General features: G+C 39.0%; 1 protein-coding gene across 2 annotated transcripts; it reads right to left on the bottom strand.

Annotated features, from left to right (window-relative positions):
- Positions 1-3,770: 3,770 nt before the first annotated feature.
- On the bottom strand, positions 3,771-10,287 carry LOC140244674 (uncharacterized). Of its 2 annotated transcripts, none has more exons than XM_072324296.1 (2): positions 10,103-10,287; positions 3,771-4,935 (listed from the first exon to the last, which is right to left on the bottom strand). In XM_072324296.1, the coding sequence occupies exon 2, from the start codon at positions 4,635-4,637 to the stop codon at positions 4,068-4,070; it is 570 nt and encodes a 189-aa protein (XP_072180397.1). In that variant the 5' UTR covers positions 4,638-4,935; positions 10,103-10,287; the 3' UTR covers positions 3,771-4,067. The 2 variants fall into 2 exon arrangements, with proteins under 2 accessions (XP_072180397.1, XP_072180395.1); XM_072324294.1 differs by having other exon boundaries at positions 10,142-10,287.
- Positions 10,288-22,411: the final 12,124 nt, after the last annotated feature.

Raw genomic sequence — 22,411 nt, 5'->3', positions numbered from 1 at the left:
AGTAAGTAAAGCAGCAACATACTTTGCATTGAACAGATAAATTAGATGGTGTATATTGCGAGGATATAAACTGCTAATACTTTCGTGTTTTTGTCCTATGTGCGAAAGACACATCCAACATTTTGGAAACGTCTGCTTCACGCGGTGACTGCTTGTCTTTTTGTTCTGTTTTGTTTCGGAATGATTCACCTAATGGAATATACTTTGTCTCTCCCTGCTCACCTGCACAGAGACAATAATATACAAATAGTGAATGGTCATGAGTGCGAAATCTCGTTCCATTGCACGAGTAAAGACCATACACTATTTGTTTTATACAACGTCCAAGTAGATCTTTGTTATTTGGTTGGAGGATTGTTGGGTAGGTCTAAGTAGGCCTAGAAGTCTATATAAAAATTATGTATGAAAAATATAGCCATACTTACATGTGGATCCACTGCGATTCTCTTTCTGGCTTGTGCAATCAGTGTAGATACAGGTCACAGCTAGCGCTCGTACACTAGCACTACGTAGGCCTACATACGCGCATGCATGTACCGCACACGTACAGTAGTTGTCTGCGCTAGCTGCATGCGATCCTCAATATGCAACACACAGTACATGCAGTACGGTACAATTTCTCGAACCGTGGAATAGAACGAAAAAAATCGAACCAAGTTGCACGCAAAAATAGAACCAAAATTGCACGGCGCGTTGAATGGAGCACTTATTGAATATCACGTTACCAACAATCCTCCAATCAAATTACAAGGATCTACTAGGACGTTGTATAATAGGATACCATGCATGTTACTCAAGGTTGTGATGAGACTTTGCGAGTAAAACAAAACCAAAACTAAATCAGAGCCAAAACACAATTACCCAAAAACATAACTCACAACGGAATTACCAGAATTCAGTTCCCGAATTTTGTCCGTTACAGTGTGAACACAATGTGAGTCATCAATTCACTGTGTGAAACAAAGCATTACTATATGAACACTCTGTGAAAACCACACCACAGTGCAAAATCATCTTCACACTGTTAAATTCGAGCGTTTTCACATAGTCAACTGTGTGAACACACTTTGAACATACTGTTGGACACTGTGTTCTTTCCAGTAGGGTTGGACGACCGGCCTCATACCGATCTCAATAGGGAGAATTTGCTACACGACGGGAAGACCGAGAGGACGCGAAAGCAATCGGCTGTGACAGTCCCCGCACTCGGACTCCCGTCCCCATCATCTAAGCAGTTTCGCTTTTCTGGGTAGAGGAAGACGTCGGGATTTTGGGTTTAAATGTGTCAAACAAAAACAGTCGCGCAGTGTATGACCGACACGCATGACAAGATCGCTGATTGGCTGGCTGCTCAGTCGTGTCCAACATCGGAACCGGACGCTAGTTTGGCCGAGAACCGTTCTCGTTTTCCAGGACGGGATATTTTACGGATTTGAGCATGCGCAGAAGCAAATTTGCACACGGCACGCTCAACTGGCGGCCGCGTCGTGTTTGTGAAAGCTCACTAATGACAGCCTGAATGCATGACAAACCTAAGTTGTCTCTGTGCAGCTGAGCAAGTTGAGACAAGGTTGTTGGACTCCTTTGAAAAAACTGCAGCTTGCTGAAAGGACCCTCCATCCCATGAGTGGTGGATAAATAAATAAAAAAAAGGATACAAATCTATTCAACACTATTATAGCACCGATGTCAGACGTTGCAGCAAATAGACCAGTTAAAGGTGCATAGTCCCGGTAGTGTAGAGGGGGCTGTTGACGATACTGCCGATCACCGTTAGCATTGATACGAAAATTGCTGAAGTTGAGCTGTCATCAAGAGTAAAGCGCGTAGGTGTTGCTAAGTAACGTTGCCTTCGTTGTCTTCTCTGCGCATCGATCTATCGCGCAGTCTGTAGTAATGCCAGGGTGCGTGCATATGTGCTTGTTATTATGACATCACAAAAGAAGTTTGCTAAAGCTGTCATACCCCCCACCCTCCTCAGCCGAATCATGAGCCGAACTGTGATCGGACCACAGTAACTACAGTGAATCGGACTTCTTCGGACTCGGGGAAGTGGGCCACAGTGTAAGCGCTAAAGAGGAGTCGATAGCATACGTCTCTATTGACCGATTCGGGTTCGTTGAGGGCAGCAGACATTTTATGGCACTGGGCGCAGCCATGAGCTCAAATTGCGGTGTCTCAGCCGACCCCCCTGCTCTCCCCCACCCCACGGGCAACATGTTTATCGCGCACTTGTAACAAAGGTTCGCGCACTAAGCAAGCATTCGCGCACTCAGTACGAGATGCCCACTGGCTAAAGCAACCATGCATCAGTTTTTCATTCTGCGCGCGTGAGAGGGGTGGGGAGAGAGGAGGGGGGTCGGGGGTCGGATGATACACCGCAGTAATGGCGCTGCCCATGCCAAAAATACACATAGCGCGTCACAGTAATGACAGTAATGACAGTAATGACAGTAATTTTATTCTCATGTCACCCCATTAGGGTATTGGAGAACGCAATTTCAACATAATTATTAACATGAAACATATTTACACTTTGATGCAGATTTTTCTTTTTAAACACTTTTACACTATTACACATATTTACATTTAATCCAGTTTGAAACTAATTTACACAGTAATACGATGAAACATATTTACACTGAAGTATAAAACATATTTACACATAGAGGAAAAAATTATGTATATCGAAAACCAATTTGTATAACCTTAGATAAGAAATAATGTGAAATTATTTGGCATATCAATACATCTAAAGGTGAACTTTAACAGTAAAACAATGATGCGTAACAGGGCACCAGCAGCAACAGAAAACAAAAAATAACAATAATTGTGAAATTTTATACAATATATACACGACAAAGTATTACAAAGTATTACAAATTACAATTGCTTGATGATTAGTCAAACTATTTTGATTAATTACATGACTAAAGAAGATTTAAAACGAAGCATTATGGTATTGCAATATTTAGCCAGATTTAAAAGTGTGCCTAAGTTGGTTGTATTAAATAATTTTTCCATTTTGAAAGTATTTGGCCTTTTTGTGAAGTTGCTGTCTAGATACAATTTTCTCTCCGTGGAAAAAGCCGGACAAACAAACAAATAATGGAATTCATCTCCAATTAGTTGTGATTGACAAAGATTGCATACTCTTTTACTTCTCTTAACATTCTCATATCTCCCTGTAACTATAGGAAGACGATGATTTTGGCAGCGGAATCTACAAAAACGTATTCGATATTTTTTAGGAAGATCAATAATAAATTTTTCTAATTGAAGAGACTTTTTAAAGATTCTGTAGTTAATGCATTGAGGATTATTATACATAGCAGAGTACCAGTTTTGAGACAAACAATCTTTCAAACGTTGATCAATTGAACATTTTATCCAAGTACTATTTGTCGTTTCGCATTTAAACCACAAATCTGACATTCCCAACATATCAACATATTGAATCGGTCAATAGGAAACTTGCGCCGCGCGCCCGCGTACGCATTTGACTAAAACACGGGGACCATGCACCTTTACCTAGCTGTCACAATATAACCTCCATGCAGAAAATATTCATGAAAATGATACAGCAGGGATCACTGCAACCACAATACAATGTTTAATACCTGTAGTAGTTCACGAGACTGAAAAAGCGTGATTGTGCAAATCCAGTAAAAAGCGTTGTAATAGTTGAAATATAAATATATTGCCATTTAATGAATAAGCCATTTAGTGAATAGCTTGTGGATAACCTGATATCGGCAAGAAAGGTAGGTACTCTATTGAGATCTACAATTAATGTATTGGCATTCAGTAAATAAGCCATTTAGTGAACAAGTCTATGAAGTAGGCTCTCCAGCAATGGAATAGTATGTTGATAACCTGATATCGGCAAGAAAATTACAAAATAATGACTAACGGTGTAGGTACTATATTGAATATCTACAATCTAAGTAAATATTTTTCTCTGATATGTCGATTTACAGATTTCCAATGAAACCTAAGTTTACTGGACAGGAATTCTGGACAGAAATAATAAGATTTGACGAATCTCTTCATTCGATGATAATTCACTACTTTATCCTCGGCCTTATGACCTTTGCGTGAACGAACAGAGGGTGGTCGCGCTCCCTCCCGTAGAAATACGGGCTTGCCAAAATGTTACGTGCGAAATCTTCGTACGCCCGTCCGCCCGCGATGGTGGCGCGGATCCACGGGGGATGAATTTCTGAACAGCCTCTAAAGGCCATGACAGTTCCGGCCTCACAGTAGCATCGCCGCTTGAAGGCGGCCTGTCCCTCAGCACTGAGTAGATCTCCGAGGTCGTAGAACTGAAGCACCGTCGCGTCAACGACACGGCCGTTCCATTCGATTACCCAGTGCGATATTCGGTTATCCTCCGGGTCGCTGCGCGGGTCCGCGAAGGGGTTGACCACGCTCCATCGGACTCGTTTCGGTGCAGAATTCGGCGCGGCCTTCGTGAGGAAACTCACAACTCTTCTCGTTACGGCCCAACAGTCCAGGTCCAGACGGCCAAGCCGTTCCAGGCTGGCCCTGCAGTGTTCTCTAAAGAACCTCTCCACAGTGGCTCTCCCATAGTCCTTGTCTTCCTCAGCCGCGATTATGAATCGGTCGTCTGACATGATGGTACTTCGCCAATCAATCACACCATTGCGACAGGTATAACCCTTTCTGTGTCAGGCACTTTGGACAGTGTGGACAACGCTCTGTGGTTTTTGTGCCAATCAGCACTCAAAGCACACACAGAGTTAAGGGACGATGCTGATGTTGAGGCAGCCGCTGAGGACAGGTGAACAACTAGGAAATCTTTTCGGTGACGGTGAAATCAATGGCTGTTAAGTTGGACATGCGGCGTATACAAGTTTCCACCACATATCTTGGGTTGTCCCTTGGGCCGACACTCCTGCTTGCATTTCAAGCCTGAAAAATAAAAACAGCGAATGTTTATTTGTTGCTTATACTGTCTTATGCAATGATATTAAATCCCTCTGATTAAAGTTCGTGTGTCCCTATTGGAACTTTAAAAATTGGGTTCTGTTCAAATTAAATTATCTTCTTGCTATACTGTTGGGGTTACGTAGCCATCGCACTTATCATGATATTGTTCGTGTATCAAAGCACATTACATGAATACTTCCGGTTCCAATACAGGTTTTAGTTGTTGACTCCCACTTCCGACGGTCAACCTAATATTCAGAGGTGAACCGTAGTGAATCCCCATTGTATTTTGGGAGCTGCAGACTTTTCATTTTCGAGAACTTATGAGTTTGGAAAGAGTTCTTTACCACATAATGCATGCAACACTACATTTCAACTTGGAGAACATCACATCCAATAACAACTACAGGTGGATTTGATCATACAAACTCTAACAAAGAAATTGTACGGTATATCTGTGATAAGCGCATAGTTTTTCGTATAACGGTCATAATATTTTTGCACATACTTACCATCACCAAGGACTTTTCAAAAAAAGTTTCAGAGTCCAAAAATGTAAGATGTCTACATGTCAGATGTTTAAAGCTTCACTCAAACTTGTTCAACGAGGCTATACCTGCTACGTTTGCTCTGACTCCTTCTCTGTACAGTCAACAGAAAATGTCACTCTGGGCTATTACGATTGTACAAATGAGGGAAAATAAATTGCTGAGCATATGAAATCCACTTCGTCCATGCACTAGTAGGGGACTATTACAAGCTTGCGTTGACGCTGTTTCAGTTCGAACTAATGGGTTTTATGTTTGTAATCGCAGCAATAATCTTTATTCGTTAGTTTTTTCTTACAATGGAACAGCCAGCTTAGTGTCGGGCTTAGATATCAACTCAAAAGAATACTAATCTCTTATCGTACTTGTAGTGACCTGGAGGTTATCGTCCAACGTGATTATCGTTGCAATGACGCTTAATAACCCATGGTTGGTTTCCTGCGTGTAAAACGTGCATGGAGTCAGTCCCAATCTTTGAGGATTTCGTTTTTACATATTCCGGACGGAGGGTATGCTTCAACACAGACTTCAACACAGTTTTGCGGAGATTTAAGGAAGGCGTGTGGTACGTTTCGGAGCTATGCATATATGATGAAGAAGCGACTGAAAAAAGAAGAGACTCAAGATCTATTAAAGTGGTTATATGTAGCCCTTCAGTGAACAGTCTTGAATGTCAGTCGTTTCTTAGAATACTCGGCCCTGTGGCCAAGTCAAAAGGCTATTGAAGTTGGACTGCGTTCTTGCAGCGATGTAACATAACAGGTGTACTCAACAAGTTGACTGTAACTAGTTCAGAGAACGTAAAAATTTGTGAGACTAGACTTAAAGGGAAAGTAAACCCAAAGAGCAATGTGGATTGAGTGAAAGCAGTAGTATTAGTAGAACACATCAGTGAAAGTTTGAGGAAAATCGGGCAATCAATGCAAAAGTTATGAATTTTTAAAGTTTTGGTGTTGCAACTGCTGGGTAAGGAGACTACTAGAGGTTATGACGTATGAGTGGACTACAATATAAAGAAAATAAAAAGGGAATTCAATAAAAATTCATTTTTTATGAAAATTACACACTCCGTCAGCTTGATACTGACATATGTTAGGGGTAGCACTTATTCCCCCTGCTTTCTGAAAGCGGTTAGTCAAGAACTCTTTCATTTTGCTAGAAAAGTGAATTTTTTGTGGAATTCCTTTTATATTTTCTTTATATTGTGGTCCTCTCATACGTCATAACCTCTAGTAGTCTCCTCATCCAGCGGTTCCAACACCAAAACTTTAAAAAATTCATAACTTTTGCATCGATTGTCAGATTTTCCTCAAACTTTCACTGATGTGTTCTACTAATGTTACTGCTTTTACTCAATCCACATTGCTCTTTGGGTTTGTGTTCCCTTTAAAACGCGTACCACACACTTTCGCTCACTGAGATTATAGGTATCTTTTCATCATAAATAACATTATTTCTGCTGGGACTGAAGTATTCGGTAAAAAAATGGTATCAATATAATCAAGCTCGTCTTAAATATGGAAGAACAATGCTGTAACAGCATAGTCCATCTGTGATATTACCATGTTTAGTAGGCCTACATGATAAACGTCTCATTTTCGTTTTTGGTTTAGAAATATTACGCGGAATAAACATTTTCCATCATTTTGAATTATTCGAAATTTAGAAGTTTAGTTTTGCTTCTAATAATCGTTGAAACTCTGCTTGCATGATGATCATTTTTATGCTTAGATTGTATGAAGTTTTCATTACAAATTACAACACTGTAAACCGCGTCGTGAAATAAATTGGACTTTCATGTACAATGTATATATAAGAGATGATGTGCGATTCTCTCGTTCAGCCTGATTCAGTGGAGACAGAAGATGTAAAGAAAGAGTGTGTATATTGTGTCTGGGAGAATATGAAAAAGATCAATACATGAGGGAGCAAGCGAGAGATAGAGACAGAGATAGAGACATATGTATTACACAAGCAGACAGAAAGTGAGATAAAAGAGAGGTAAAAACAGAATGCCCTGCGTACATGTAAAATGACACACGAATGCACAAAACATCAAGCCCATCCACATACAAAGAGGAAACAAATCTGAAATTTCAACCTTCATCTCAGATTTGGTCATTCTCCATCTCATCCTCATCCCGAAATCATTATTCGTACTTTTTGTCAAAATCACATTGTGTCCTAGTCACAGCGAACGTCTCTTGTGTTTACAAACTGCTCAGATTATGAAGACGTCAGACGGCAGTTGCGTAACAAAACACACCTACTGCCAATAACATTCACGCCCGATTTTTTTTTTCTTTTCAGATTTCAGTAATAAACATTAACTAACAAAGAAACAAACACACAAACTGATTTTCACCGATGTCTATTAAATTTTTTTTTCTTTTTAGAACAGCATACTGTGATGAAGAATAGGTGTAACAAATATCAGTTGAACATATGACAAAAGGCATGTCATGACAATCTTCTGAGGGATAAACAGGGAAAGTAGGTCTGTGTCAACGTGTGTAACAGCGACGACAACTAATTCATGGATTTCTATCGTGAAGTTTAACGTGGACATCCCAAATAGAAGAAGTGAAGAAAAAGACTCTGAAAACGTTTCACTCGGTAAAGCGTGTCCGTCAGTACCTCGACAAGAGCGTCTCATTTACTATACCAAACATTGATTCAGCCACAGCTGGACTATTGTAGTATGGATGAATGGTCATGCTTCCCAACTTGCAAAGCTTCACACATTACAAAACAGGTGTCTCCGCTTAATCCTGGGAGTTGATTGCCGTTTCAATAAAGAAGCTCTGTATAGTACCACCGATGTCAAACCATTGACAAATTGACGGGATATTCAGGCCTTGACAATCATCTTTAAATTGCTCCGTAACCTCGCCCATAAATCACTGTCTTCCAGGATTCAGTTGAGACCTCAGTCTTATTACAATCTCCGCAACGATAATACCACTGTTGTTCTCCTAAAACCACGAACCAATTTCTTAAGAAAAAGTGCACTATACTCAGCTTCTAAGCTTTTTAATGATCTCCCTATAAGTCTTAGAACAATTAATGATATCAAATTGTTTACAACAGAAATAAAGAAAAGACTTGTTTCATTTTTTTCCATTTTTCAAACCTTTGTATATTTCTGTATACGTTCCTCAGCTCTCATTTTGATTTCTTTTGTTCATGTATATACTTTTCATGTTGCACTTTCCATGTTACACATTGTATACTTTGCGACTTTTTTGCGTTCGTTTGTAATGATTATTTCGTGTTTTTATTTGCATTCTCTTCATTGTGTGATTTGTTTGTTTTGATTCTGTTATCATGTCACGGCCTTGCTGAAAAACAGCTTATAGCTGCTGATAGCAAGCTTTTTACCGTGGTTAAATAAATTAATAAACTTAAACTCAAACTCAAATGATTCCCTGTTTTCAAATACGGCGTTTTACCAAAATATCTTTAAAATCTGTGCATTACAAACATGGATAAGGGCTTGTTCCAGATACATAAAACATGCAGCAAGCTTGACTATGGTTTGCCCTACGAGGAATACGTGCAAACTACAAGCCCAAGTATCAATACAATAGTAGGCCTATTCATTGGGACCGATGAGCTAAATTTTATCATTGCTATAGGTTCCACTGGAGCAGAAACGTACTTCCGCGAATTTTGAATAGATGTATTATTTTGGTTTCGCTCACGCTATATATCGGTATGACGGAAGTAAAAATAGGATGTTGAGAAAATCTATTTGAGACATGCCTCCCCCCCCCAAAAAAAAAACCAAAAAACAAACAAACAAAAAAAAAGGAGAAGAAGAAATGAAGAATGTAAGAATTTTGTCTGCGAGTGTACCCCAAGCACCTCCGAGCTTGCGGAAGTCGGATATCTATATAGAGGCGTTTCCGTTTGATGGGAAACTATATTTTTCCGCTTCTGTTAGCTCACGACATGGGGCCTAGTGTTTCGTTGACTAATCCGTTTTGGACGGTTGCCCGATCCTCATATCATAATACACTGTACACTGTATACAGCTGTATGGTATGCCGACAGACGTAACCACAGCAGTCGCCCCACCCCCTTGTTACACTCTCTAGGACGTACGCTCAACCAAAACAGAACCGAGTTCAAGCGAGTCATTAAATCTGTCTCCTAATCAGTTTACCAGTTGCTATATTTTAGAACAGCTAGTTAGCGCAGGGCACATCAATATGGTTCCTGAAAAAGTAGGTCGCCACGCATTGCGACAAATCTGTTAATCCAAATCTGTAAATCTGTAATAAATGTCTTACATGTTCGCAATCAGTATTTTTTTTTTTTTTTTTTTTGGTAACAAAGATTCTGTAACTCGCGCTGTGTCGAATAAGCATCCGCTAGTGTTTGTTTCTGTAGTAGTCGAGGGGATACCGAGGGACGCTATGCCTCGCACACACGATCATTTGAAAACACCATAAAAGCTGTTTAGAAAACTTTGTGTTCTCCTAACATGAAAGGATGAATATGATACCGAAGGCCCTAACAAAAAGATACAAGCGACAGTAACCATGTTACTATGAAGACAATTATGTCGAATAAATTGTTACAAAATGCAAACGTACCATGCAGTAAATACTGGTTTTAGCTGATATCCCACTTACACGCCAGTTTCTGTAGGTACCTTGGTGTATTTTACACACTGGCCATCACGTAGTGGTAGCCAAGAACATCACAGAGTATAAAAATGTCTCCCTTCCACCATGAAGCTCCTAGTTGCTTTCACCTCCCCTGGTTTCATGTGACGCGAAAGGACCTGGAACGGATTCAGAGGTGAAAGGTGAGGATTGAGGTCAAATATGGGTCAATGTGTACAGCGAGCTATGTAAGTACAGGATCGAGACTCACATTTTTCTTTCAGCCTCCATTTTCAAGCTTGAAAAAGGTTTCTTATACAGAACTTCAGATAGTTTGCACAACACGAACTTCCAAATATGAAGGCTGTAATACTATGTCAAATTTAGCAGAGTGTAATATTTACACGCAATTTTGACTGACATCCGCGTATTTGGTTGGTATACGGTAGAAACATATGAACTTGTTTCCACATTGTCACACATCAAGTACAGTGGACATGTATTAGATAGTGGTCAAACAAGTGTGTCCATTTGGGTTTGGAAGAATATAATCGTCTCACTATTATAATCTAGGGCATTATTAATTTATCAATGCTAGGATTTTGTTGGTCTTTGATGTGTGTGTATGTTTGTGTGGCGTGTGTGGTTGTATCAGAGCGTGTGTGTTCTTTGCAATGTTTGTGGCAAGATTTCTATTCTACATGTATATCAAATTCGTTATTTGCAAATAGTAGCCCTATCAACAGCGGGTGACCGATGGCTTCCATAATACAAGGTTCAAATGTCCACTCAAATGCTGATTGTGAAGCCACGTGTGTGCAAGAGCGTCCTCATCACGTGATACAAAATAATGAGCATTTTAAAGGACAAATTCACCTTCATAGACATGTGGGTTGAGTGAATGCAGCAATATTAGTAGAACACATCATTAAGAGTTTGAGGAAAATCGGACAATCCGTTCAAAAGTTATGAATTTTTGAAGTTTCTGCTCACTCAAGGCTGGATGAGAAGACTACTATAGCTTGTGATGTCACATGAATACAACGACATAAAGAAAGAATGAAGAAAATTCAACATATTTTCACTTTTCTCGCATAACAAAAGAACACTTGACTTCTCTCTTTCAGAAGGCAGGGGGGAATAATATTACCCTTAACAAATTGTATGTCAGTAACAAGTCGAAGAAATGTGCACTTTATTCAAAAAGTAAAGTTTTGTGAAATTCTCTTTTTATTCTCTTTATATGGTTGTACGCATATGACATCATACACTGTAGTAGGCTTCTCATCCAGCAGTGACTACCCAGATACTTTAAACATTCATAACTTTTGAACGGATTGTACGATTTTCCCCAAACTTACATTGATGTGTTCTACTAATATTGCTGCATTCACTCAATCCATATGTATATGAAGGTGGACTTTTCCTTTAATGAAGATAAAAGAAATGAAAGAATGAGATGCAAGTACTTATGTAGGCCTGTTCATATTGTTTTTCAACTACATGTATATGGCAGGGGGTACATAATTTATATGGAACTCTTGCCTTTAACATGTTTTCCTTTCGCCAAACCAGGGTGGTACTAGCTAAACTGTACAGTCTATCTACCATGATTGTGTGTGTGTGTGGGGGGGGGGGGGGGGGGAGGGGGACTATAACAGACCCCTCCCCTACGCCCCTACTTCTACCAGCTGTAAACTCGTTCTCACTGACAAGGTATATCAAACAAACAGTCTAGTTACCAGATATACGAACAGATGTATTAATGTCAATTAATGAATAATATACGAAGGTACCCACACACACAGATGTACGTACATAAAGTTATGTTGACATAAATAACAACTTCACAGACACCATGGTGTGTTTCGGTGCAAACTCACCTGACAGCTAAATAGTCCATCCCGCACATGGTACACACTCATTGCATATTCCTTTTGGCCTGATGAAGAAGACAACACGCAATTAGATTTGAGGTCTGTGCCAGGCATCGGCAGTCAAGCAGGAAGAAAATGCATGTTTTTTCGATTTTGAGCTCGCGGGTTGTTATGCTGCTGCTATAAGAGCTATAGTACTCGCAGCGCGTGTTTCTTGGCACGCTGACAATAGCAAGCGTGTACACGTCACTTGTAAACATAAAGCACATTGTCAACTGGCATACGACGAGTCAATAAAACAGCTGATAAACTGAGCGGCGCGTGTGTGTACAATTAAAAAGAGAGAGATAAGGATCGAGAGATATGGCTCGATTGCACTATGAACCCACACGTACGTGGTACACTGCTGACTGGCCAACTCCTCGGGAGTAGCGCGGGGGAAGACCACTCTGGCTCTCGGAGCGAGCTGAGCTGGGAGTTAAACGGCCTCTACCAAAACATCGCAAATTGCATTCACAGTGAGGTATCACAAAAATCTGTATTTCAGAATCACCCCTTATGCACTTCATGTAACCTACTTTATATACTTACGGTTGCCAGACGAGAAATTGACAGTGCTAGCTCACGCTGGCTAGCTAGTTTGAACCACTCCAGATGAACGCAAGAGGACTCCGTTCACTGTACCCCCGGAAAATTCGTCTGTACCTCCAGAAAATTCGTCGGCACCGGTGCCAAAACGATGCAAGATGAACAATACAAGACGCTGCGGCCACTTGCTCTACCATGGAGCTAGAGCTCCTTTGTACGCCCATCTCTCCATGCAGGCCAAGTGTGTACACTATGGGTGCGTAAATCCAGGGTGTGTATATACCCTGGGAGTGAGAGTGCAGCGGGCCAGGATTGGCGCATCAGGAACTGTGGTATTGTTTGCGAGCAAGGAAGACAGGTGGTTTTCCAAGACGCACCTTTCTACCTAGCCGAACAATGACTCGAGCATTCTCATTAGTAACAATTAAAAACAGCACTGAATAAGCGTTTTCACATCAGCCCGATAAAAATCCAAGCTCGAAATATTTTCTGCGATTGCGAATTAGAGCGCTATTTCATTTCTTATTCACATCATCCCGAAGAGGGGGTAGCCTGAATAGTTTAAAATTTTAGAATAGCTAATTCGACAGCTGAGTATGTGCAAACAGCATCAGTAATGTGTGTGCCTTCTCAAAAATTCCTCATGATTTGTGTGCAGTTTGCCTCGATCGATCGGGTCACACACGCTAGGCATGATGGGATGCATCGCGCTAATTTCTCGAGTCGTTTTCACATTATCAAAATAATAGCGCGCTACTATCCCGCTATTTCAGAAATTTCCCGAGTTGGAGTCGAGAAATTTTCTCGATCAGAGCGATACAATTAGCGCGCTAATTTGTGTTCACATTAGGCGTTTTCACATCAGCCCGATGTTTCGAAATAGCGCGCTATTTGATAATGTGAACACAAATTAACGCGCTAGTTGTATCGCTCTGATCGAGAAAATTTCTCGAGTCCAACTCTGGAAATTTCTGAAATAGCGGGATAGTAGCGCGCTATTTGATAATGTGAAAACGACTCGAGAAATTAGCGCGATGAATCCCATTATGCCTAGCGTGTGTGACTCGATCGATCGAGACAAACTGCACACAAGTCATCATGAGGAATTTTTGAGAGGACACACACATTACTGATGCTGTTTGCACATACTCAGCTGTCGAATTAGCTATTTTAAAATTTTTAACTATTCGGGCTACCCCCTCTTCGGGCTGATGTGAATAAGAAATGAAATAGCGCTCTAATTCCCAATCGCGGAAAATATTTCGAGCTTGGATTTTTATCGGGCTGATGTGAAAACGCCTATTATCAAATAGCGCGCTATTTCGCTATCGGGAAAATTTCCCAAGTCAGAAAATAGCGCGCTATTTCGAAACATCGGGCTGATGTGAAAACGCCTGATGAGTAGTCGGGGTCAGTATGTACATAAACTGAAAAGGGCTTCTATAGTCCATTGGCCAGGCCAGATATTGGTACCATCTGAGGTAGCAAAACCTTTTTGGTGTCATTTTGTTTGTCGGGCATAGATATGCTTATCAAGCTATGATAGCATTTCCAAATGAGTAGCTTAGTCCTAATAAATGAATTTTTAACCCGTTTGGTTTCGCTGTTAAATCCCTTTACTTCTGAATCGAAACTAACCGCTATAGAAAGAAGAGCACTGTCTTCTGTATGTCCACAGGTGTTCTGTTGTAAACGCGGTGCGCTTAGTCTTTATTCAAGGCAGCGATGGGAATATCCAAGGGTTATGATGTCCACAGCGCTTAGTCTTTATTCAAGACGGCGTAGGGAATATCCAAAGCTAATGATACAGTGTATATCCCTTCATCTAAAAAGCAAACAAAAAAACAATTCCTATTGGAAATTTTCAAAGGTCACACTCTGCCTGTCTTTGGTCAAAGAGCGTCAAAAATATTTGGCATTGGTCGGGTTGATGGCTGAAATCTATGACTAAGCTACTACTCTGGAAATGCTATTATACTTTTATAGCAAAATAACATTCCTTAGACATATGCCATTTCAAAATGCACAACTAGAACTTGCCACCTCATGTGGTACCAGTAACCCATTTTTCGGGTCTTGGCCCATGGACTAATTGTGTGACAATTGTTTCCGTGTCTCTGTGTGTGTGTGTGTGTGTGTGTGTGTGTGTTTGTCTGATTAACAATATCAGCTCTGGTAAACGCTGCAAAAAAAAAAACCAACAAAACAATGTACCGTTATCATATCTAAAGTTACTAATAAAAGAAATTATCTACACTGTTTTTATACTACCCTCTCAACAAATACATCAGTTTTAAACAAAAATCACTCTGCTCATTTACAATAGTATCTATTATTACGTATTGTAGTGTACCGGTTCATTGTTTGATGGAAATAAAGCTACATTGGCGTGGCATTAGTGTTTTCACCTCAGCGTTTTCACCGGAAAATGATGAATAATCAAAATACGGCAAAATCCACGAGGAATTGCTTTTTTGATTGTTTTTTAGATAAAGGGATATACACTGTATCATAGGCTTTGGATATTCCCTTCGCCGTCTTGAATAAAGACTAAACGCACCGCGTTTAGCTCTGGACAGCATCACCCTTTGGATATTCCCTTCGCCGCCTTGAATAGATACTAAGCGCACCGCGTTTACAACAGAACACCTGTGGACATACCATGAGCTCCATGGACATACATAAGACCGTGCTCTTGTTTCTATAGCGGTTAGCCTCGATTCAGAAGTATAGGGATATAAAAACGAGACCAAATTGGTTAAAAATTCATTTATTAGGACTAAGCTACTCATTTGGAAATGCTATCATAGCTTGATAAGCATATCTATGCCCAACAAACAAAATGACACCAAAAAGGTATTGCCACCTGAGATGGTACCAATAACCAATTTTTCGCCTCTTGGCCCATGGACTATTAACCCGGATATTCACGGCGTGGATTGTTGAAAGGATCTCAGCCAATTATAGGCATATAATATTTTCAAGTGAAAAATTTTCAAGTGGAAAATTTTTGATCTGTTTTTAATTGTAAATTAATAAAATGAAAAATTTTATTATGTATTAAATTCGCATTTTCCTTTTTGTGATGAAACTGTAGCTGATTTGGAACTTTTTTTTTTGTAGTATGTATCTGTGTATATTGTAAATTATTTTATATAATATTTGTACCTCAGGACCTTAATGAAAATCAGTACATCTGCTGATCATGTAATCCTGAATAAAGATGTTTAATAAATAAATAAATAGATAAATAAATAAATATATCTTTAATGAACTGTCTGGATTCGATGGGGCCGACAGCCAAAACACATCGACTACTAAATTGTTACCCCACGCCGCCTCCTCCAGTATCTAAAATCTGCAGCACCACCATCGATCACTACCACTTTATAGCTGCTTCTGATTTCTATGTAGTACTGTATTTACTTTTACTGCTACCTAAACTTTTATGTTAATAACTTCCACTATAGCTCCATGGAATTTCTGCTGGTCCTGATATAGGCCTACCTGGGGTCCGTTTCATGAAAATCTTGCTATTTTTTTTTCGGAAAACATTTCTTGACCAGTCCTTATGAGCATAAGAAATTCCCAGTTCTTATATTCAAATGGGCGAGTTGATGATGTCATACCCTCACAGTAAGCACTGGGTGGGAATCGAACTCGGGTCCTCCGACTGAAATTGAAAGTCGGGAGTCTTATCTTGTATACCACAGGGCCTCCATGATAAGAAATTAGGGAGATATGACATTTTGAAATTTCACATTTTTTCGGAAAACATTTCTTGACCAGTCCTTATGACTATATTATTCCCAGTCCTTATATTCAAATGAGCGAGTTGATGATGTCATACCCTCACAATTGTTCATGTAGGCCTATGTTTTTATGATTTCTTTTAAGTTTATAAAAGTAAAAGCGTGTCCACACAACAAGATATATCTGAGTTAACATATACTGTTCTTTTTTATTTTGGGCGGTTTTAAGGCAAGTTTTATATCTATACCGCTGAAATGTGAGATTTTTGTCATTTCTGCATATGAAATGAATAAGAAATTGTGAGAGCATAACATCGTGAACTTGCTGATTTGAATATTCATAACGACTGGTCAAGAAGTGTTTCCTGACCAAAAAAAAAAAAAAATGTGAAATTTCAAAATGTCATATTATCTTCCTTATTTCTTATCTGATTTTTGTCAGTTTTGTATCGTTCTGTAAGGAATATTTTGTACTTTCTTTTGAGGTTTATTCATTTCTTTTTTTTAGGGGGGGGGGTGGGTGGATTTCCTCTTTAAGAAATACATGGGTAAATTGAAAGAGCAGTTTGCTGTAAACCTGCAGTCTCTCTCAGATCCAAATAACGCACAAGGCTTTAGTAAACACTGTTTGCACGTCAGCTGAGCCACTGAACACAACACAGGCCTCTTAACCCATATCCTCCGAGCTATTATAACCCCCCCCCCCAAAAAAAAATATATATATATATATATATATATAATGTTCAGATTCTGGCAAGATGTGGGTTTAAGTATCGGAGTCAATTTGATCATGTGACTGTCACTACACGGAGAAAGCTTCCACATCAGTGTGTTTTCACTCATCATCATGTTTCATTTTATTAGTTTCGTTTTGCTCATGAATAAATTATGACGAGTTCATCTTTCTCATTCTACATAAAGGCAAACCAAGAGGGTATTGTACAATGTTTCTGTACGTGAGTAAGTACAGAGCACATTAGATACAGGACAGGAAATAAAAGAAACATTTTTTTTTAAAGATATTGTTTACCATTGCGAGCAGCGATTTCAAATAAAATGTTCCATTTATCCCATGATATACTATGTGTAGGTCAATTGTATTACAAAACTTCCGAACACATAAAAATGTTGCAATAGAGCATAAAATATAAGATGTCACTATTTTTTCTCAATGAACAATACCATGAACTATACGGTTTAGTCTAAAAACATAACTATTGTTCACATTTTTGTATTCAATACTTAGCATTGATCATACTGATTAAAATTTTACTTTTTTCTATCCCTAAGTCACAGTTTAGAACTATTTTGAAGCACTAAAGCTGGCTTTAATCTGCAAATTGTAATAATGCCTTTAACTGCTGGAGTGTTCGGAAGAGGAGTGATTTCTTTTATTGCACTACAAGAGGAAAGATGATGGTAAGCGATCATATACCATGTCAGTGAGACAAAGCAGACAGTGGCTTGGTATGGGGTGATGGGGTCAAAGGTTGGAATTTTTTTTTTTTGTGTGTGTGTGTGTGTGTGTGTGTGTGTGTCGAGCGGCTGACGATTGTCATAATTTCACATCCTGTAGTGCATAAATCAATAGCTCCATCGTACGTATAGATTTGTGGAATTTATTGTGGTCCTTGAGCAGAGAAATCAATACAACAAAATCTTCAACAAATCACGCTGAACAGTGTTGATGACATAGAAGCCTCACATATTTCAGAAATGTTGCAGTGTAATTCCATTACAATACCACTTGCTTAACAATTTCACCTGTGTAGAATCTATGCATGCCTTCTTCTTTTGTTCTGCTTCCTTGAGCCCCTACTCCCGCATTCTTGTTGTGAGGCTGCAATGTCGCCATCCTTGTTCATCGTGATTTGTTCTAAATGTTGAAAACACTCCTATTCCTCATCTCAATCACTACAAATTCTGAAGCTCTGCACCCAGTGTAACCAATTTATAGTTGTTTGTATGCATAAGTCTGAAAATCATCCGGAGGTCTCCTTTAATCTGCTGTCCCCCAAAGAAGCAAAGTCATGCTGCGGAAGAGAAAGTTGAACTCTGAACATTGAAAGCAAGTCTAATTCTTGCTCGTCTTCTTGACAGAACATGAGTTCTTGACACAGCTTCATGAAAACCTGCTTGTTTGTTCTTGAACAGAAAGCAAAACTTTTCGAGTACCAGACGACAAGTGCTGTTCTTTCCTCAAGGACAGAAACAAACATCAACAACGGTGTCATGTGGTATGTGATGGTAGAGATGTAGATATACTGACCAGCGTGGCTCATTTTGGGTGCCTATAGAAAGAGACAATCATGGTTGTAGCTTTCTAGACACTTGTGTCATATCCTTGCGAATTTCAGTTTCATTTTGCCCTGTGGTTGCATTCACATGACTTTGCTTCAAAGAGGTATCACGATAACCCCATCCTGTTTTAATAATCATAGTTGTATCATAGAAACATATACTTCAGTATTCCTTCAATTAGGATCAGTAAAAAAAAAGAAGAAGAAGAAGAAGAAGAAACAAACAAGTAAAACTGATGAGGCAAAGAAGAAAGCCTATGACCTATATAGTGGTCAGGTTGTTTGGATTGTAGTCGGTGACTATTACAGTGTGTCAATCATAAGAGATTTGACAGTTTCACTCTTCAATATTCCAACCCACGAGCAACACGTACAATCACACAACTGCAGTAAGCAAAGACAACACAATCTGTCACAAACATATTTTTGCTCAACAACAAAATAATAATAATAATAAAAAAGAAACAGGACAACAGTTTACAAAAATCATTTCAACATTTGCCTTTAATGAACAACCTTGTTTTTTGAAAACAAGTAAAATAATTTTTCATGTAACACTCCAGCATAATATGAAGAATGAAAATATTGAGATACTGAGAGAAGGTAAATGATACAGACCAGATATGCGACAGATAAATAATAACAGAAATAAAGGAACAGGAAGAGAATGAAAACTACATGATTTTTCTGGGAAATCCTGCATATTTTGCAGGAACAAACTTCAATGGCACAATGTATGTACAACAGTATTTATATCTATACATGTAATGTATATATATATATATATATGTATGACCAACTAGCAAAGTGGTGTGTATGTTTATTTTATATTTATATACCAATACATCAGTGCACTTCAGTTTAATGCAATAGACTTTAGCAGAGCAACAATTGAGACACATGATGCATGAAATATAAAGTTGGCAAGTTGAAGCAAATGTTACATAGTTCAGCTCTGATGAAAAAAAAATGATTGCAAGAAAACAATTTTTTCTGGCAAAAATTCATATAATACAAACACACACACGCACACGCACACACACACACACACACATTCTGACATTAGTATGAATAACGAACAGCACAAATCATATTTCCTTGCAATAACATAACTTCCCTTAGCTTTCTGACTGTAAGTGCAGTTTGGACTGAATACCATCTGTTGGTTAGCAACACAACTGCAGTTGTTAATGCTGAGAAGAAATACACACTTAGCAACGTGATACCTAGAAATGAAAGAAACTACACAACAGGAGATCATCAAGTACACAGTCTTCTATTCCTCACTCAGCGCAATGAAGATTTGGTATATTCTGAATACGTGTATTTCCGTATGTTTTTCTACTCCCCCCATAACTTTGTCAAAATTGATGGGGTGGGGGGGGGGGGGGGCGGGGGTGGTATATTCTGAATACACTGTATTTCCGTATGTTTTTCTACTCCTTCCCCCCCATAACTTTGTCAAAATTGATGGGGGTGGGGGGCAGTGCAAGGATGAATTTCTGCCAGGTACATAACCAATATGTACTGTTATTTAATCAGAAGCGGCATCATTGTTCCCATACAAGGACTATACAATACCTTTTACACAAATACTGTACCTCTATAAGGAAATGCATATCAGATGAAATGACATTATGTGTATTACTCTCCAATTCAGTAAAACTGGAATCTTTTCTTTTGCCGTTTACCAAGCAACTTCAATCAATTTGCTCTGAATCAGCTGATTGTCATCATTTCTACTCCACAGAAAAGATTTTCAGCTCAATAACATTTCAGACTTTTACAGAATTGCAACATTGATTGCAGAGTAAACTAGCAAAAATAGCAATCATTCCCACATATCAGCAAGTACTCTATTGTGGTTAACTTCTTTAAGAATGCTCTTCCTGTTTTCATCACATATGGCTAATATCCTTCAGTATGAAGATGACAAGGAGATAATAATTAATACAAAAAATACAAAAACATAAAAATCAGAACATGGTCCACTTAAAGTGCTAGAAAAAAGGTTGTAAGTGAAGATGCATATTCTATTTCACTTTTGATTTCACTTCAAATGATTGATTTGAATACCCCCACAGCCTGAACCGCAACGATTCAACCGTTTGCTCAGGGTGAGGCAGCTGACCAGGGCTATATAAGAGGCATGTGGTTGAGCTGAAAGCTGAAAGCTCAAACGTGTAATCCCCCATCTAGATGACATCTATAAAGTTATAAAAAGACCCATAACACCTGCAAAATACAAAAAACAAAACAACTGACGGATCACAAGTCTCAATAACATTTCAGCCATGGAAAAACGTATCACGACTAACAGACAAAATTTTGTTAGACATGAGATCATGATGTATTTTGGTAATCAAAATCAAATAAACTGTTACTTCTATTCACATGTATTTTCCTTGAACTGCAAGAAAATGGGTACAATTGAAACATTCACCACTCACCGGAAATTCCACTACATATCCTGCATTAATTCTCTCTAGCATGGGGGATGTAACATGAAATAGAAAGGAGCAAACATACATCTCCCTTAACAGTTGTTCTGCTTTTGAATACACATTGCATTGTGATGATCTATAACATGATAACCTAATAAGATTAGCTACAGTCCTTCGTATCATTTCCTGTTTACTTAAGCCATAGGCTCAAGAAAAAGCAATATTACAGTCAACCTTGCTTGAGAGAACCTCGCATAAGTCAAATAATTGCCTACATCGAAGGCCTTTTCAAGTCCTCTTCTGTTTATATTCTATTGATCTGAATCCCTCATAAGTCAAATTTTCTCCAAGTCAAAGCTATTAATTCTTAAGTCCAAATAGATTCGACTTAGGCAAGGTTGACTGCATCTAACACTTTTTCTCTTAGGACTCAATCTCCTTTTATGATCTGGGGGAAAAAAATAATGTCACGGCCATTGGTCTGCCATGAATTTCAGTGTTCATTAAAACTGGATCCCATTTCCACATGGTAAGTATTTCTCTCATTACCTGCACAATAATATCAAACCATCTCACAAACAGTACCGGTATTCACTCCTTACAGGCTAACAAGAAAAAATTCTTCTGAGTGAAGCCACAAGGGGATAGAATTCTCGAGGCTGTACAGAAAAGGATGACAACAGCACTTATTGAAGCAACTGTAGATTAAATGGAACACTTTTTTTTTTTCCGTGTTACAATTGCTGTCTTTCCTCCAGTCCAAACTGGACCAGCTTCTTAAATATTTACACAATGCAGCTTCACTCTCAGAGATGTCAAAATTTCTCGCATGACACTTGCACGTGCTACGCCACATCCCCTTTCGCAGGACTTCCCCTTCATTTTCTCTTTTGCTATAGCTATATACACTTCTATCGCATACAACAGCCACAATACAATTGACACAGCATGGTTTCTTTTTGATGGCACTAGTACGTTTTTTGGGGGTTTTTTTTGGTTCGCTAACTTTAAAGCTTTAATATTTAGCACACTGGCCAGAAGAAATTACACTATTACCCCCCTTACAAGACTTCCTGTTGGAATAACATACACACAAAAGACTCTACACTTCAATTTTTTTTTTCTCCAATAATCCCAGATAATAGGACAAGTTACCTATAACAGAATGTATGCAGACATTGGTTTCTGCTTCTCAAGAGTCCAGGGTCCCATTTCATAAAAGATGTTAGGATAGTAACTCTTGCTGGAAAGGCAACTTCCCATAGAGGAAGCTGGATTCTCGTTGTTACCATGGTAATTGCCATTCCATCAAGAGTTGCTATTATATCAACTTTTT

This window comes from Diadema setosum, chromosome 21 (assembly GCF_964275005.1).
Source record: "Diadema setosum chromosome 21, eeDiaSeto1, whole genome shotgun sequence".
Lineage (NCBI taxonomy): Eukaryota > Metazoa > Echinodermata > Echinoidea > Diadematoida > Diadematidae > Diadema > Diadema setosum.
Note: the sequence above shows the minus strand (reverse complement) of the source record. Positions and strands in the feature narration are given on the sequence as shown.

What these genes read in the sequence shown, in the direction of transcription:
- LOC140244674 (XM_072324296.1), bottom strand. Translation starts at nt 4,637, where the DNA reads ATGTCAGACGACCGATTCATAATCGCGGCTGAGGAAGACAAGGACTAT.